Source organism: Mastigoproctus giganteus, chromosome 6, assembly GCF_048544385.1.
Source record: "Mastigoproctus giganteus isolate SK-2022 chromosome 6, ASM4854438v1, whole genome shotgun sequence".
Taxonomy (NCBI): Eukaryota; Metazoa; Arthropoda; class Arachnida; order Uropygi; family Thelyphonidae; genus Mastigoproctus; species Mastigoproctus giganteus.
Window position 1 is genome coordinate 13,927,000 of NC_143580.1, and position 19,590 is coordinate 13,946,589.

Consider the following 19,590-nt stretch of genomic DNA (forward strand, 5'->3'; position numbering starts at 1 on the left):
TCACATCATCAATGTGCTGGAGGCGGATTTTTTCCTCATCGAGGTCAATTGATGATTGAAATTTTGCCCAGTCTGCTCGGACAAATTTCCACTTTCTGCAGGGTTGAATTGAAGGAGTCTTTCCTTTCAGAAAGTTGCATACTATTGGGAAGTGGTCACTGCCCATGGGATCGTTCATTACATACCACTCTATGGCTGGGACTAGTACTGGTGAACAAATTGAGAGATCTATTGCTGAGGTGTGTCCTGTTGGAAGCTGTACGTGTGTCGGTGCACCTGTATTGAGTATAGTGAGATTTCGTGCATCCAAAAAACTTTCAATTAGTTGGCCTCGTCTATCCAATTTAGGAGAGCCCCATAATGGGTGGTGCCCATTAAAGTCCCCTAATATACAGAGAGGTGGAGGTATCTGTACAAAGAGGTCTTCAAGATCTTTTAAAGAGTTAGTACAGTTTGGCGGTAGGTATATTGAGACTAGTGTTATTGCACTATGGAGAATTATACGAACAGCAACAGCTTCTATATTAGTTTGGAGTGGGATATGTTTAGTTGGGATCTTTGAGTTTACTAGGATTGCCACACCACCATGGGCAGCGCTAGCGGTATTTCGATCTCTTCGATAAATGCAATAGTTCTTTATCGAAGGAGAAATTTGTGTGGTTAGGTAAGTTTCCTGTAAACAAAAGGCAACCGGAGAATATTGATTAATTAGGTATTGAATATCGTCTGTGTTTGAACGAAAGCCTCTGCAATTCCATTGTAAGATGCTGTGGGTCATTTTGGTTTAGTTGAGGATGATTCATCTGACTGTTTTTTGTTTGAGGAGGATTTTTTTCGGTCTCTTTTCGGGAAGGTAGGGCGACCGGTATCCATAGTATCATTTGCGTGAAGTTCTAGTATTGGTTCTTCATGATCTGGGTTTACATCTACTTCCATACTACCAGTGGATGATTCAGGTTTATTGTTGTGTTTAGTAGTTTTCAGTTTTTCTTTGTCATGCGGGACTGTCCGAGTCTCAACTGGGATACTGATTGGAGTGTTGGTCGATTCACTGATTTTAATTTGATGTGTGTCTTTGACAGGGTTTGATAATGTGTTTTTAACCCAGTTAGCTAGAGATGTGCAGGGAGGTATGGATACATCTGTTTGAGCTGCTGTTGAATTAAAGCTTCGAGTGTGAGCTGCATATGAACGACCGGGCATGGTGGACATAACCTGTCTGCGTGCCTCGGGGTATGTAACTTTGTGCTCTATTTTATATTTTTGGATTTTCTTCCCCGTTTTCCACATTTCACAAGATTTGGAAAAGGCTGGATGACTTTCTTTGCAGTTGGGACAAATGGGACTTGAGGCTGAACAGTCTATTTGTGTATGCTCCTTGGAACCACAAATTGGACAAATGGCATCACCTCTACATGTTTGTTGCGAATGTCCATATTTTTGGCATTTAAAGCAACGTAGAGGATTAGGTATGAAAGGCCGTATTCGGCAGTTTAAATAGCCAGCTTTTACTGAGGATGGCAAGTCTGGGGTGCTGAATGTTAAAATTATGGATCGGGTTGGAACAAGATTTCCATCTTTTTTGGTTTTTATACGTTTTGCACTAATTACTTTTTGATTGCCCAGTTCCTGTACTAATTCCTCTTCAGATACTGTAATCAGGTCCCACTCTGTGATGACACCTTTTGACGAGTTTAACGTATTGTGGGGAGTTATAGATACGGGTATCCCAGCAAAGGTTGTTGTTTTAAGCAGCCATTCTGAATGTTTTGAGGAGGCTGTTTCGATTAGGAGGTCTCCGGATTGCAGACGTTTAACCATTTTCGGTGTATCAGCAATGGATTCCAAAAATCTTTGGATGACAAATGATGATAATTTGCCGACAGGCTGGTTGGAGAGCGAATGTATTACAAGGAAGTTTGGCATCTCATTGCTCTGCACTTCTCTTCGGAGCCTTTTTGGATGGTTTAGGTCATCATCATTTGGTATGTCTGGCCTTGAATTTGAAGGCTCTAGTGGTGGATAGTCATTTATATCCATCGTTACTCCTTTTCGCCCTGGAGGATAACTTTTCCCCCAGGTTACCGGCCCCGCCACGGGGAGGCAGGAGCAGTGCCGCTCGGAGGCCAAGCGGTTGAAGTGTTTGTTAATTAGTAAAAATATAAATAGAGGAAAATGTAAAGAAAGGTGTATTTCCTTCCTGTGTTCTACTTGTTACTTTTCAAGTATAGAACTGTTTTTAAAGTAAATCGGTTTATAGAAATGTGAACGTAAAATATAATTTCAATCGCTTATCAAGAGCACTTTATAAATCGCAAGAATATAGCTTGGCCTCGAAATACGCTTGGCACCCGGGGCCCCCTGGTGTTGCAATAGTGACAACCCAGTTATGAAGTTAACTCCACAATATGAGAGATGCCTGATAGTGTGCAGTAGTAGTATAGCTTATAAAGTATTTTAGGGGAAGAGCCTCATGCTACGTGGTAAAATAACTAATGTATAAGTTAGTGCAATAGCATCAGTTTAATTCATAACCATCTATCAAAGCAGTTAAATTGGTATCATTTTAATTATATCTCATATTGTGAATACCTTCACAACAGTGTGTGCAATACCTGCATCCCATCAAGCATCTCATATTGTGGAGTTATACTTCATAACTGGGTTGTCACTATTACTACATCAGGGTACATGCCCACACACACACGAGAAGCCAATAAGCTTCAAAACGGTGCCGCCTGGGTGGTGGTATCTGCCAAAAATAAGTAACAGTCTTCTCCACTGGTGAAGTGTTACTTATTCAAGGTAGTACAATACCATGGCAACTGTGATGGTATTCACAATATGAGATACAATTAAAACGATGCCAATTTAACTACTATGGTAGATGGCTACAAATTAAACGGATGCTATTGCACTAACCTATATGTTAGTTATTCTACCGTGACAGCATGAGGCTCTTGCCCTAAAGTACTCTATATTAAATATTTTATTTAATTTTAATGTAATTGAACTTGCCAATTTGTCATCCAGTTGCACTATTCTGGCAACAAGTTGGCACTACAGTGAAATGGCTTTTTCACCCAAAAAATATAAAAAAAGTTATAAAACTGTCAACATTTTAGATAATTCTGGGTTTCAGACATTCTACCTGCATTACAATATAATACCATATTGAGAGTTATGTTACCCATGATGAGTTAGCATTAGCATTAGCAGAGGCATATGATGCAAGAAAGCAAGCTTATGCAGCATCAGCCAAAAAAAAAAAAAAAAAACTTCCACTTCACCCCTTGTTCGTTTGAAATACCTGTCCAGCTGAGCCTTAAGTTTATTTAGACTATCAACTTCCACAACAAGGGATGGAAGTCTGTTCCACCAACCAACTACCTGCTGGCTAAAGGCAAATTTCCGCACATCTATCCTACATCCGTCTTTCCTCAATTTCAATTTATGCCCTCTCAGGTGATTATTCTGAGCAAGAGGAAGAATCCCATCAGCACTGAGCATGCTCAAACCATTCAAGGCTTTATACACCTCTATCAGTCCACCTCGCCGGTGCCTAGCCTCCAGACACTGTAATTTGCAAAACTTAAGCCTTTCTTCGTAAGAGCAACCCTTTGTTCCATTCACTAATCTTGTTGCCCTTCTCTGTACTCGTTCCAGCAGCTCTACATCCTTCTTGAAATGAGGCCTCCAGACCTGTACACAGTACTCAAGGTGTGGCCTGACCATTGCCTTATACAAGGGAATAATCACCTCCTTTCCCTGCTAGAAAAATTCCTGTATATCACTGACAAGACACCATGAGCTACTCTTGCAGCCCGTCTGCACTGCTCAGAAAACATATCTGCCTGCACAATTACCCCCAGGTCCTTTTCATTCTCTACCACAGAGTTGATACGTTGCTCTGGGGTTGCTGTTTCCCATATGTAGTACTTTACATTTGTCAATGTTAAACTTCATTTGCCACCTCTGAGCTATCAATTTACACTGGATTATCTCCAGATGTTTCTTGAACAGGTCCTAAAACATTTATACAGTTTTAAACAGAGAGAAGAGAAATAAAAAAAAAAAAATAAATAACAGAAAAGACTGCTGTATAATTTGGACCAGTATAGCATTAGGAACAAGTTGTGGCTATGGATAAAGGGATAGTTGAGTGATTCTAAATGAACACTGCTCGTTGTGAACTAATGCTATTAGTGGAATCTTCCACAGTTTAGTGCTGGGCTCATTACTGTTTTCAGTATTTATTAATGATAGTATGATGTCATATCAGGCTTAATGTCTAAGTTTGCAAATTATACAATAGGATATGCTACTGCAACAAATATCTAGAAAATTAGTTGGCAGATAAGAGAAGTATCAACTGAAGTTTATCATTGACAAATGTGAGATATTGCATACGGGTAGTAGTGAAGGAAAAAGACCTGGGGGAACTGAGCAGGGCAGAAGGGCTGCTAGAACAGCTCATGGGGTTTTATCAAAGATTTAAAGGAATTTTGCCACTAGGAATAATAGGGAGGTAATTATTCCACTAATTATCTGGAAGCCTCATTTTAGAAAGGATGTGGATTCATAGGAACAGGAAAGAGCAGTGAGATTAGTGAATAGATCAAAAGGGTATTCTTACCAAGAAAGACTTCAGTTCTGCAAACTGCAGTGGGCATCTACAAGATCTGATTGAGGTCTTTTAGGCTTTGAGTGGAATTGAGTAAGTTCAATACTGATGGCATCTTTCCTCTGGCTCAGACAACACAAGTAATGTAATGAAGGGGCATAAATATAAATTGAGGAAGGATGGTAGCAAAATAGATGTGCAGAAATTTGCTTTCAGCTAGAGCAGTGGTTTTCAAACTGGGTGCTGCAACAACATTCCAGGGGTGCCACATAAGTTGGGTTTAAGTTACTTAAACTTATTTATTTATTTTTTTTTAATTTATATGTTTATTTCATAATAAAAAGGTGTACAGTATCTTTAATTTTGTGGTGATCTATAATTGGTGTTTACTTAGTACCTCTATATAAAGAATAAAATTATTATATACTGTACATATATAATTTGTATTATGAAATGTAATTTTTATAGTTATATTATTGTAATAACTATCATATAACATATATATTTTTTAATATTACATATATACTCCTGTGTGTGTATATATACACACACACACACACAGGGAGAGAATCGGATGTAACAGGCAGAAAATTGAGTAGGGGTGCCGCAAAATAAAATAAATTACTAATAAAATAAATTACTTTGTAATAAATTAATTATTACAAAATAAAATAAATTACTTTTTTTAAAAAGGTTGTTCAAACCTCCATCTGGTATTGTTCAAACCTCCATCTGATTGTTCAAACCTCCATCTGGTATTGTGAAAGTGGGTAGTTCTAAAAAGAACTAGACAAATTATTAGAGGCAATGGGACAGATGAGGTGACAAGGTTTTTTTTTTTGCTAGCTTCCTTACATCATTAACCACTAATACTATACACTATTCCTTATGACACACTTCAAATGAAACAAGTTCTGCTGAAAGGCTGGGGTTTGACAAAGGTTGTTTGCTATTTGGTTTTTAGGAGCATTAGCAACTAAGGCCATATTGCTCCAGGGATATGCGGTGGTCATTCCCTGACCTTTCTGCATTCTTCGTATTTGGTGGTCACAGGCTCGAACCCCGGTCTAATCAAGAAGCGTGTGCTACACACTACTGCTCCCGCCCACAGAGGTGCCTTTTGACAAAGATAAGAGATTCTTTGCTTAAAGGTTTTCACAAAGAATACCACTCTGTCTTCTACCACTCTTTTCTTTGTTCAAGCCTCAGCAATAGACATAAAAATAGTTGGTACATCAATCTCATAAACTTCAACCTCCATATCACGTGACATGCAGTCTACAGTTAGTGGAAGTGTAGCTTTATTAGTACAGGCAGAGAACAGTTGTGCTACCCGTTATAGCACCTTTTTCTGCAATACATTTTAAAAGATGTTTATATACCAGAGACTAATTCTGATATGATGGAACACTTAATTATAATACCTCTATTAAAATATATATAAATTTACAGAAGATCCAAAGCAACTTACATCATCTTCAGCTTTGAAAAGGTACTCTCCTCCAGTGGACAATCTGTATAAAATTAAAATAAGTTAAGTTTTGAAAAAAAATTATCTCAGAAGGGCTTAGATTTAATATTAGTCAAATACTTTCAGGAAATAACTTATATTAACATTATTGGTTATATTAGTGATCATCATTCTATGATTTAGAAAAACATTGAAGATATAAAAATCCAGACTAATTCTGATTTAATCTTGCTGATATAATTACAAAATGCAAGCAACAATTTACAAAAATTGCTAGTTATTTTTAATATTTCAGTATAAAACTTCTGCAGAAACTTTTCACCCAGAAATAGGTAATGATAAGTTTCAATATGGCAAATAGGATGTATTTAGGGAGGATAGATTTGGTAATTTATACATGCCAGCATAGCATCTGTGTGATTTGAGGTACCTGGAAGCAAAGAGAAAATGAAAGTTTGTTGGGGGAATCCTACAGACTAGAATACTGAAGAGTGTGAAAAGAACCTCTACATGCAGAAGGAATGCACATGAAAGTGTAAATACCTTGTTATGGGTGATTTCAATTTTCCCTTATCGGTTGGTGCAAGTGAGAGGGAGAAGCACATTACAAGGAACAAGGACAAATTTTTAAATAAAATACACAATTGTAAATTATATCAACATATTAAGGAAAGAAAGAGGGGCAAGAATATTCTAAACCTGGTCATCACCTGTGAACTAGATAATAAAGAGAGAGAAGGACAGAGATCAGGAATTTTTCACAAATGTAAATGCAAAGAAGAAATAAACCAGCAGACTGGAATCAAAACTAAATAGTTACTGGAATGACTTCCTAGCCTTATAGAGGCAAAGCATATGTAGATTTAATATTGTAGATATAATTGTCTCTAAAATATATTTTAGAGACATTTTTATTTTTGATGTGAAACATCCTTGGGGGCACCTCAACTGAGTAAATCTGATCAGTCACAAAAAATGTGATGCAGAAGCGACGTCATCTGCAGCTTCCACTAGAGGCAAATTATTGTAAATCAATCATACTTATATGGTTGCAATAAGTATTTCTAATAAAAAATAGCAACAATACAATATTTGCAATCAAATACTTGTATTGTTGCAACGTACTTCCTACAGCTGCCATTTGATTGTAGTCATTCAAATGGATAATTAGGCTATTGGCTTGGTATTTATGATTCATGTGAAACATCAATAATAAATACCAAGATCGTGTGCACATCACAAATGGATGCGAATTTTACTAAATTGGATTTCGTCAAGGATGGTTCACATAAAACACACATGCTATTTTTTTATTTTGTTATATATTTTTTGATGGAAGATGCTATATAAGTTTTATTTCCTTCCATCAGTCTGCAAGGTTTTTAGTATTAATAATAATTTCTTCAGTAAAGTTTTAATCTTTGATCTATCGTTAACTATGCTAGTACTGAAAGAGTATGATCAGATAAGTTTCTCTCACTCTTGATGCCCTTTATGTACCACATGATTGGTTGGTCATGTAAGTGGAATTCTATTATTCCATTTGAGGAGTGTAGCACTAATAATGATGACTTTGATGGAGAGGAAATTGTTACTTGTGATGAAAAAAATTGTGTGTACTTGTTTCCACTGTAATGCAACTTATTTCCATTGTAAAATTACTCTGTATAATAATAAATATTCTTTATTTATTATAGCAGGATGATTTTAGTTGCTGAACCTATACAACTGCATGTATCTCTGGTTACCTTTGCAGGAATGACATATAATTTCATTGACAGGTAGATCTCTTGTATAAGGTCATAAATGCATTATAAAAGAAGTTGGAAATGCTCACCATTCTGTAATAAAAATGCTAAAACCCAACAACACAAGTTTTCAGCAATGTGGTGAAGCTTGTCCTAAGAAGTGTTGGGCAGTACATGTGGTAATGGTGTTCTGTAGTTGTTCTACTGAGTGTGGATTGTTCACAAATGTCTACTTTTTAAGATATTCCTGCAGAAAAAAACTCATCAATGGTAAGGTCTGGCAATCTTGGCAGCTTCAAAATTTCAACTTCTTAGCAGATTTTTGTCAGGAACTGTAGGATATGCCTAATTTCACCCAATAATCTTCTGAGTGATTTTTTGCATATCTGCAATCACAATATCTGATAATTCAGGCCTGCTCCTCTGTGGTTTGTCAATTATTAGAAGTCTCATGAAATTCGTTATCAGCTGCCACATGGTGGACTTTACCAGTAATGCTTGTTTTTTGAAGTACTGTCTATATTCCTGTTTAAATTTTGCAAAGGAGTTAAGTTGTGAAATATTGCTCCACAATAAAACATATCCATTAGAAGATTAATGGCATGACAATTTAGGAAGTGACTTTACATGTACATGATGTGTGCTGCCACCTGTTGTTAAGCTTCCTATCTACATGTCCCCACAAGTGTAATTCGAGATATAAGCAACTATATGGGTTTGGTAACTTTGAAAATTACTTTATATTTTATTACGTATTATCTTTTTTATCAAAATTCTGAATAGGGCACAGAATATGTCGCAAGCTCATTCACAAAAAAATTTTGGGTGCATCTGCTTGAGGATTAATAGGAACTGTGGTAGAAATTATTTTGAAATAATATTTATGAATCAAGTTACTAAATGAAAAACTTACTTTAACCTGAAGACATGCTTCTTCTTTGTGTAATCAGCAGCAACATCTGCTGTGCTTCCCCTGACATCTATCGGTGCTTCACCACGATGATAGCTATCAGGCTCCTAAGTAACAAGAAAAATAAAAGCTAGCATCATTTAATATTTAAAAATCAATTAGTAACTTATTTAGAAAGAAGAATGCAAAAAACTCCCTACTTGTTTGAAGTGCTTTTGGTCCTTGTAAGCTAACATTAAGTGACCCTGTAGAACAACATAGATTTTATCCCACGACCTGCAACAAGTGGAAATATGTAAATAAGTCTTTGGAAAAGAAGCAGTATATCAGTAGATTTATAATTTATACAAGTATATTGTAAGATTAAAAAAAATAATAATAATAATAATCAAAACAGAAAACCAAAAATACCCATAGTCATCCAAGTTAGAGACACTGTTGAGCTTGGTAACAAAAAGAGAGTAATGCAATACAGTGTGATCCCTCTTTTAGAGCTATTAAAATTCTTCTGACCAAAGCAACAAAAAAAAAAAAAAAAAGAAGAAGCAGAGTCAAAAAAACTTAAGGCGGATATATAATTCTGGCCACTTTACAGAACTTTATTTAATACTTCTTCAGAAAACCTATTTCTACCACTCTTGGCAATAATGATTTAATCAACATAATATAAACTGGAAAGACACTTACCTATTAGAGGCTTTCTTTGTAGTTGATTCCCATTCATGTTTCCTTATTAAAATACCTTCAAAGGTCTCCTCTTCTGTAACCATTGCTGTAGGACTGACCCTTTCTATAAGATTTAAAATAAAGTTAAACCTTGGGCCAGTAGCAGCTTTTTTGTAGGACGGCTGAAAATTTCTGTTATCTGATAATTTAAAAATTACCTTTAAACAATAATCATAATTTACCTACATAATTTACACATGTAATAATTAATAACAGAGAATATAAATTAACCCATCACATTCCTTTTGCATTAAAAAAAAAAAAAAAATTCTTATTTCTCCATTTATTTTTGGTGGAGGAGACAGAAATACTTTGTATTGGCACATTTAAAGAAACTATATATATCATTTATTTCAAAAAAGATTTTCTTTAAACAGTAAAATATGAGGTTTTTTTTTCCCCTCAGTTTTCAATTACACTTTATACTTTTCTCTGTAATTTTTTTTTAAAACTACTTTTATAAACAAGAATTAAAGCTAGGACTTGAAACTGACAAAACAGAACAAGTTTTAACCGGAAAATTTATAGACATTTAAAATGAACTTCTTGATACTGAATATCTTTAAAACGTTATCATTGAACTTTTAGAGGGGAAAAAATTTGAAATTCTATAATTATGCCATAAGTGCATCTCAAAGTCTTTTTACCACAACCAAAATTTATAATTAAGAATACCAGGAAGTTTACAATGTACTAATTTCTGTTGTATAACTGAAAGTTTAAGGAGTGTTTGTTTGTTTGTTTTGTTTTGTTTTGGTTTTATTGGCGCATTAGCTACTAAGGCTATAATGCGCCAAGACCATGTCATTTATAAAATAATTTAAACTTTCAGTGACCTAATTAGTTAGGTCACTATGTCAAGAAATATAAGAAAAATGTAAATTTTATAAACGAGTAAAAATATTTATTGACTTTAAAAATCTAAAAATAGCAGACACATTGTCATTGTCGGATAAAATCTGACTGAGTGTATATGGCTCAGTCAGATCATTAAAAGCGGTAAGACGGATACTGCTAAAAACTGGACATTCGATTAAAATGTGTCTAATTGATAAAACTGTGCCACAAGACTCACACATAGGAGGGTCATCAGCCCTCAGCAAAAATGAATGAGTTAAATGACTGTGTCCTATGCGGGTCCGGGCAAGAACAACTTCCTCCTTACGATTCCTGCGCAAACTAGACTGCCACGGTTCAATTACAGGCTTTATACGATATAGTTTATTTCCAGTCTGTCTATTCCACGAGTCCTGCCATTGGGAGTGTATTTTCTCGAGTATTCTTTGCCTGTAGTCTGTATAGGGGACTGACAGGCAGCGATTATTTCTGGGAATTGCTGATTTGGCTGCGGTGTCAGCCAAATCATTTCCCTTAATCCCAATGTGGCTAGGAATCCAGCAGAAGCGGATATCATATTCACGTTCACGGAGGAAGTGAATCTTCTGCTGAATGCTAGACAGAACTGGATGAGAATTAAATCTCACGGTTATTAAAGCCTGTAACACACTAAGAGAATCAGAATATAAAATGAACCGTTGGTTTTGGCATTTACTGATGTGATCCAAAGCTAACTCAATAGCGTGCAGCTCTGCAGTAAATATACTGCATTCAGAGGGAATCTGCTCCGATGTAGTGGTGTCCCTAAAGACAGCAGCAGATCCCACATATGATTCTGACTTCGAACCGTCTGTGTAAACTGGCGCGAAGTCAGAATGTTCAGCTCGGTGTGCTGAATAAAGCTGCAGGTAGACCGATGATGGAGTGTCCGACTTTCCCCAATTTTTAAGGGACAAGTCACATATTGGAATACGAGCATGCCAGGGTGGAAGGGGTTGCTTCGGTGTTTGGGCAACCTTGTCTACCTTGATATCAAGTTCTATGAGTAGCTCTTGGAGACGAATACCAAAAGGACGATTAGCAGTCTTACGGGTATTGTACAAATTTTCCCATCGTGGCTCAAAAAAGGATAGCCACGTAGGATGGTCTGGCAGGGATTTCAGTTTAAAAGCGTAGTTTAGACACAACTGCTTACGTCGAAGCGATAACGGTGGTTCGTTTGCTTCGACGTATAAACTCTGGACAGGAGATGTTCTATATGCTCCAGTAGCGATACGAAGAGCCTGGTGATGGACAGGATCCAGCCATCGAAGGGCACTGTCTCTGGCTGAAGAATATACCTGGGACCCATAATCAAGTTTGGATCGCACAAGTGCACGGTAAAGCCGAAGAAGCGTGCATCGGTCCGCTCCCCAAGATGTAGAGGAGAGCGAGCGGAGAATATTAAGCCCGCGTGTGCACTTTGTGCGAAGTTGACGGATGTGGTGCAGAAAGGTCAACTTTTTATCAAATACAAGTCCCAAGAATTTTGTGTCCGCTGCTACTGGAATAGCATTTTGTCCGAGCCTTAATTCAGGTTCAGGATGAAGATTACGCTTACGACAAAAATGTACGCAAACGGTCTTCTCCGGCGAGAACCTGAAGCCATTTGCAAGTGCCCAGGAGTTGAGGCGGTCAATGGCTTTCTGCAGTTGTCTTTCAATAACCCTCATGTTGCATGACTGACAAAAAATGCTAAAGTCATCAACATAGAGGGCACTGTTTACAGTTGGAGGAAGTTGTTCTGTGATGGAATTTATTTTGATGGCGAAAAGCGTGACACTTAATACTGATCCTTGTGGTACTCCCTCCTCTTGGCTAAAGGAGCGAGAGAGTGAGGATCCCACACGAACTTGGAAAGATCGATTGGCTAAAAAGTTTTGAATAAACACGGGGAGATGCCCTCTAAGGCCTAGGCTGTGCAGATCTTTTAAGATGCCAAATCTCCAAGTTGTGTCATACGCTTTCTCCATGTCAAAGAACACCGACACCAAGTGTTCACGTTTTAGGAAAGCATCCCGGATGGATGTTTCCAGTCTAATAAGATGGTCCAAAGTGGACCGGTTCCTTCGGAAGCCGCACTGGATGTTGGAGAGAAGGTCATTGGTTTCTAAATACCAGATTAAACGAGAATTCACCATTCTCTCCAGGATTTTGCACAAACAGCTAGTCAGAGCAATGGGACGATAATTTCTAGTGACTTTTGGATCCTTTCCTGGCTTAGCGAAGGCAAGAACGGTTGCCTTGCGCCAGGAGTCCGGAAACTGCCCTTCGGTAAAAATTCTGTTATACAGAAAGAGCAGATAATCCATAGATTTTGGTGAAAGATGTTTAATCATATCATAATGGATGCCATCTGGTCCAACAGCACTAGCTTTGGAAAGAGTGAGGGCTCTTTTCAGTTCATGTATAGTGAATTCCCTGTTGTAGGGACAGTCGCTCTTACACTTAAAATTAAGTGCCTGTTTTTCTATTTTTTGTTTCAGGACCAGGAACTCTGGGGAATAAGAAGATATTGCACAGATTTTAGAGAATGTTTCCCCAAGAGAGTTGGCTATTGCAGTTGGATCTGCAATAGCGCATCCATTATAATCTAGGATTGAAGTAGGGTGGGATGTATGTTTTCCCTTCATTTTCCGGATTTTATCCCAGACTACCTTAGAGTTGGTAGACTGGGTAATAGATGATGTAAAACGGATCCACGATTCCCTTTGACTCTGACGGCGGATGTAGCGTGCTTTGGCTCGTGCACGTTTAAACACTATAAGGTTGTTCGTGGTAGGATATCGACGGAATATCCCCCACGCTTTGTTTTGAGCCTTTTTTGCTGCTGTGCATTGGGAATTCCACCAAGGTTTGGGAAATGGTGGAAACCGGGTAGATGTTTTTGGAACAGTATTCGCAGCTGCTTGGACGATAATTTCTGTGATGTACTTTACTGCATCATTGATCGGCTCCTGACTGACCGTACTGAGTTCAAAATTTGCCTGATGTTGGAAGGCAGTCCAGTCAGCCTGATCAATCTTCCACCGTGGTAACCTGAAGGGAAGACATGGTCTCCCGCTGTGTAACAAGGTTATCACAGGGAAGTGATCACTTCCAAATGGATTCTCCTCCACTTCCCAAGTGAGTGAAGGGAGTAGAGAAGGGGAGCAGATAGAGAGATCAATGGCAGAAAAGGTACGAGTAGGCATGTGGAAGAAGGTGTTTGTTCCAGTATTTAGAAAGGAAAGGTCATTGTCATTGAGCATACGCTCTATGACCCGTCCCCTTCCATTGATGTTAGCACTACCCCACAGGGTGTTATGTCCGTTAAAATCCCCGAGAAGTAAGAAAGGGGGAGGCAACTGCGATACAAGATCATCAAGGTCTTCCTGGGAGATGTCAGTCCCAGGTGGCAAATAAATAGAGCACACAGTTAATAAAAATCCCACTGTCAGGCGAATTGCAACAGCCTCAATGCTGGTTGTAATTAGCAAGGGCTGAACTGGGGTCTGATTACCCACAAGGATAGCCACTCCTCCATGAGCAGGACCATCCGCAATTCTATCCTTACGAAAGATTGTGATGTTATGCATGGTGGGATCATCATTTGCCTTTAGATAAGTCTCCTGCAAGCAAAAGCAAACTGGCTCGTGCTTTTGCAGGAGGGCCTTGATGTCATCAGTATTTCGCCGGAATCCACGACAATTCCACTGTAGGAATTTAGCCATTACTTTGGCTTGGTGGGTCCATCAGGCGGCTTCCGAGGTGCTGAGGGCTTACTTTTGTCAGTCTTGGATTTATCTTTTTTGGGGAAGAATGGACGCTGTCCCGTGTCCATTTCTTCCTCCGCAAAGAGTTCCAAGACAGATTCATCCTGTACCTCCTTGTTCTCTACATCCATTGTTTCTGTTCTTACTGCAGGCTCTTTACCACTTGGTTTTGGTAGTGGTGGAGCACTAGGAGGTACGGATATAGGAGTGGCAACTGACTGTGTTTTTTTGGTGGGCTTTTGAGAACTCAATAAATAGCGTGCAATCGGGGTGAATGACTCTTTTGGTGGAATAGTCATCTCAGTTTGTGTCCCGATAGTGCACTTAGCAGAAACCTTCTGGGCGTATGAAGGTTTCCCGCTATTTACTGGTTGGATACGTTTTCTGGCCTCTGGGTAGGAGATATTCAGCTCTGTCTTCAGTTTTTGTATTTCTTTTTCATCCTTCCACCGCTGGCATGCTCTGGAGTAGGCAGGATGATCTTGTTGACAATTTACACAGATCGGTTTAGAAGCTGAACATTCCTTGCTCTCGTGGTCTTTCGCACCACATCGAGCACAGGCAGGGTTACCACGACAAGATGTTTGTGAGTGGCCGTATTTTTGGCATCTAAAGCACCGCAGTGGGTTTGGGATATAAATCCTCACTGGGCAGTTTAGATAGCCTGCCTTGATGGAACTTGGAGGCCGTGGGGTGTTAAACGTTAGGATGAGAACTCGGGTAGGGACGAGATTCCCATCCTTTCTCATTGATATCCTTTTGACAGCTGTCACTCCTTGGTCTTTTAATTCAGAGCAGATCTCTTCTTCAGAAACATGAAGAAGGTCCCACTCTGAAATGACGCCTCTTGAAGAGTTCAAAGTTTTGTGGGGGGTTACAATGATAGGTATTCCCCCTATTGATGTGGCGTTCAGGATTTTTTCTGCCTGTTTAATATTTGTAGCTTCGACCAAAAGGTCGCCAGAACGCAGTCGTTTAACAGATTTAGGTGAACCAGCCAACCCTTCTAATCCTTTCTGGATGAAGAAGGGTGACATCTTTCCAATGGACTGCTCTCCGGTGGAATGGAGAATGAGGAAAAGCGGTGTCACTGATGGTGGTGGTTTATCCTCAGTTCTGGCTCGTTTTGCAGAGGTGTTATCTGCGTCATCATCTCGATTAGGTAGGGGCCTTGTTGGGGCCCCAGAAGAAGGATTTAAATTACTCATAGGAGTAAAGAAAAAATGTCTGATGCCTAAGTACCTCACCCACCACGGAGCCCTACGAGGGGGCGCCCACTCGTGAACTAGCAGGTACTGCGTACACGAATGGGACACCGAGTTCGCTTAGAACACCATACCCACGTTACCAATAAGTCTTTATCCCGTCCCAGGACCATAGGGAGGGAGACTTATTGGAACGCAGTTGACCCTAGCAGTATAATACCACCCGCCGATTGATCCCAGTCGAGCCGGTCCGGGACCACCCGTCTCGTCGAAGCAGGGGCCAAAGTGGTGTATTAAGGCTGGGCCCCTCAACCACCAGGATCCCCCTTTCCGCTTCCACGGGTCGCGGCGCACGGCTGCACACGCCGGATTCCAACGATGTAACCCTGGAACCAAGGTATGGGCGTTAGATCCCAGTGATGCTAGTCTGGAAGTCCAGCAGCGTCACTGGGAGGTCCCCTCACCACGTACAGGTGCCCACGTCGAGGGGCTTTAAGGAGTGAGCTCTCATGTTTACACCTTTCAGAATCTTATAATTTTCATTTTCAGCTCTTATTATAATTCTCTTTATTCATATCTCTTTCCATTTATTTCACAGTGTGCGATTATATTTCAGTTCTTTATTCCCTAAATTACTGAAAAAAGAAAACAATAAAACACAGTTCTTAAAATATCTGTTTACAATTTTTTTTTCTGATCTGCTTGTTAATAAAATAAAACCTACAACTACTGACAATAATAATCATTAATGAAGAGCAATTAATTTTCTTTATTATTTTTAATATTAGTATTAAATATATTTGAATAATTACTTTGAGAGTTATAACTACTCTACGACAAAAAAGTATAATGGTAGCATTCTGAAAATGTGAACAGTGTTGGAATATAAATTTAATACAGTGATAAACAGCAATAACAATTATAAAGAAATAAAAATTTAGATACCATACTTTAGATAGACACAAGTATGAAAAGAAACTTAATACAGTATATCAAAGGCTCCATAGTGCCGAAAGTGCTGAAAAATATTCTGATCTCTATGCTTTTATCTTCCTTAATTAAATCTGAGGATGATTTTGGTTCAAAATTACTGATATGATCTCTAGCTTAAAGGTCCTCTAATATCCGGTTTTTAATGTGTTATTATGTAATAGGGAAGAGCTGTTACAAATAAAGTTTTCATCGATTCTTTCAAGGTCCTTTTTGCAAACTAAATTTTTTGAATCACTACACTAATTCTAACTAATGATAAATTATATATATAATTTAACATCAGTTAATTTGTGTGTGTGTGTGTTTTTAAGAAAATTTATTACACTGATATACTGATTCTCTATCTCACTTGTCCCTTAAAAAAAACAAAAAAACTTGTAGTATCACATCTCAAGGAAACACTGTGCTCGTTATTACCATGTATGCCCAAATAAAAATACAAGAGGAAAAGAATACTTTACAAATATTTGCATAAATTAAATTTTATATTCTAATTTTTATAATTCTAAGGATTACTCCAATTCTGAAATCTATACTTTTTTGCACATTAGATTTGCCAGTGGACAATTAAATTTTTATTCATTAGCAATTGAATATTAGTGCTCATACATTAACAATTTCAAAAACAGGACTATGAAGACATAAATAATCACCACTAATTAAATATTCATTATTCTATGTAGAGGACTTTCTTTAGTGACCTTTAGTGTCTCTTGCCAAAACTATTGGCTACAACTTTTGCCCATCAATACTGTCATCTCTGTTAAAACCTGATGGTTCTTCTATTGCCTCCTCAGCTAAAGATAAAGCTGACTTACTAGCATCCTACTTTTCTTTTAACTCTATATTGACAATCTAGGTAAATAATTACCATTCCACTTCACTCAATGCCTCATAATAACAAGAAAGTTCCAGGTTCTGATGGTATTTCTCCACTTGTTTTCAAAACCTGTGCTCTTAAGCTTACTCCTACATTTCTAAGGCTTTTGTTTGTGTTTGGTATGTCTTTCTAAACAATCTTCCATATCTTATGTATGAACTGTCAGTTTTTTTTTGTTTTTTTTTGGCAATTGGGTATCCAGTTTTCTCTTTGCTCACTGTGGGTGATGTTAGATGGCTGGCTCTGGCTCTGTCTCTATCTACCTCCCTCCCTCCCTCTGGTAGGTAACGCTTCTAGATTAGACCGGGGTTCGAGCCTGTCACCACCAAATACGGAGGATGCGGAAAGGTCAGGGAATGACCACCGCATATCCCGGAGCAACATGGCCTTGTTGCTAAAGCTCCTAAAAACCAAAAACTACTGGTAGGTAGGTAGGTCGGTCGGTCGGTCGATCGATCGATAGATACAGATAGATTTCCTCTGGTATATTAATGACCTTCTTTTGTTGACTGGTAATCCTATCCACAGTTTTGTTGATGGTAGTGCATTGCAATCCACCTTTCAGTTTGAGAAACCTTGCCCTGCACAGCTTCAATTTCTCAAATATCTACTGCCAATTCCTTAAATGCTGATGTCTAGATAATTCTCCTATGGGGCAAAGATAACTTAGTTAATTTCAATTCTACTGAAACTCAGTCCCATTTTATATCTCACAAAAAGGTTTCTATTGATGCTATGCTTTTCTTCAATGACACTCAGATTTCTAATAAGATCACATATCTCTATTAGAGATTACCCATACTTCTAATCTTTCTTGAAATAAGCACATCACAAATATTACTCCTCTGCATCTACAAAAACTGACTCTGAAATAGACTCCATTCAAAAGAATGGCAATCAGGCTAATTAATGACCCATCTCTTACAAAGTCTCTCCACTATCTATCTAATAGATGTTCTGTTTCTGTTAATACTTCCACGGGTACTGTTCTTCTGAATTGGCTTCTGTAATTTCACTTCTCTCTTCCAAACCAGTCTATTCCAAACACATGCCACAACCAGTCACCATCTATTTGCTGTCCAACTTCGAACTAAACAATACCAACTTTTCTTTTTCCTCATTTATCCCTTCTACTTCCATTTTCTGGAACAATCTCCTTTCACATATATTTCCTGAAAATTACAATCTACAGAAATGCAAGTGCAATGTCAACAAGTATCTTATTCCGTCCTTCTCAACCTTCAACCCATGCACAGTACTAAGTACTACAGGTTCTAATACTTTTCATGTTTTGGGTTTTCATATAGGCACAAGCTTTGTGTTGCAAGAGAGTGCATATGACGACCATTACCAATTAGATATTTTTCACTCTGATTTGTCCTATGAGGTTATTTGTCCCATGAGGTTATTTCTTATCAGAAGAATCTGATATGATTTGAGGATAATATTACAGAATATGAAAAAGAGTTTAAAATTAAAACAATTTGCTCTTTACCTCTTTCTGGATGGTCTGTATCTTCTGAAGATGAAGACTTCTTCTTTCTCCAGCTGCTGAATGGAGATTTAGACCGTGATCGACGTTTCTTCTTATCCTTTTCTGAAGTTGGAGCTTTTAAAGAGCATGCATTATAATCACATCTACTCATGCACTAATGTGTAACATGCAAAACCATGCAAAGTGAATAAAGTAAAACTTAAAATTTATCAAGACTGATATCATGCTATTTTTGTAACTAGACAAACAAAAAAGTAAGGAACAGGTTCTTTATGTGGAAGATACAAATCAGTTTAATAGTGAGCTATCAGCCAATATTGCTCATACAAACATCCAGTTATATATAGAGTAGCATACATACTCAATAGCATGCATACTATTGTGTTTCAATTTGTATACCACTGCAAAAATTTGCAATGCCCACTGTTATAGCAGACATATTGTCTGCTATAATAACAAAATTGTAAAATTCCTTCTGCCTGCTAGCTGTGGCAGAGTATAGGCATTCATTTTTTTTTTTTTTTTTTTTTTTAAGGAGTAGTTTGACTAATTAACTGTTGCTTGCTTTCATATAAGTATATAATGATAATAATGAAGCATCTATGGAACAGCGATGAAATACTTTTTTCTGCCTCGGATAATATAATATTAAAAATATAAGATTTAGTTAAGCACCATCTGATAGGTAAATATCTCAAATAAAAATAAAGGTGCAAATGTAGGAATCACTACAATTTATAACTCCTTCAATGGAAACCTTTGGCAAATTAAAAGACTACATATTGCCATCAATAAATCTAGCTAAACTTTTAATCATGGTTGGATAACAAAAATGTGTACAGTGCAAAAGCTGTTCATTAGTAATTATGAGCTGAGAAATCATCTCACCAGCAAATCATATAAATAA

At 37.8% G+C, this 19,590-nt stretch overlaps 1 protein-coding gene across 7 annotated transcripts in view; it reads right to left on the reverse strand.

Annotated features, from left to right (window-relative positions):
* The window catches only part of LOC150083961 (spectrin beta chain-like), a 419,401-nt gene that overhangs the window by 6,695 nt on the left and 393,116 nt on the right, over positions 1-19,590 (reverse strand). For 6 of the 7 annotated variants that reach the window (XM_090375838.1, XM_090375834.1, XM_090375833.1 and 3 more), the window contains 5 exons: positions 18,684-18,797; positions 9,441-9,543; positions 8,954-9,029; positions 8,757-8,860; positions 6,096-6,138 (listed from right to left, as the gene is read on the reverse strand). In XM_090375838.1, the coding sequence (XP_090231964.1) occupies positions 6,096-6,138; positions 8,757-8,860; positions 8,954-9,029; positions 9,441-9,543; positions 18,684-18,797 (440 nt within the window). The remainder of the gene's footprint in view (positions 1-6,095; positions 6,139-8,756; positions 8,861-8,953; positions 9,030-9,440; positions 9,544-18,683; positions 18,798-19,590) is intronic. The other variant, XM_090375837.1, reaches the window with a different exon arrangement.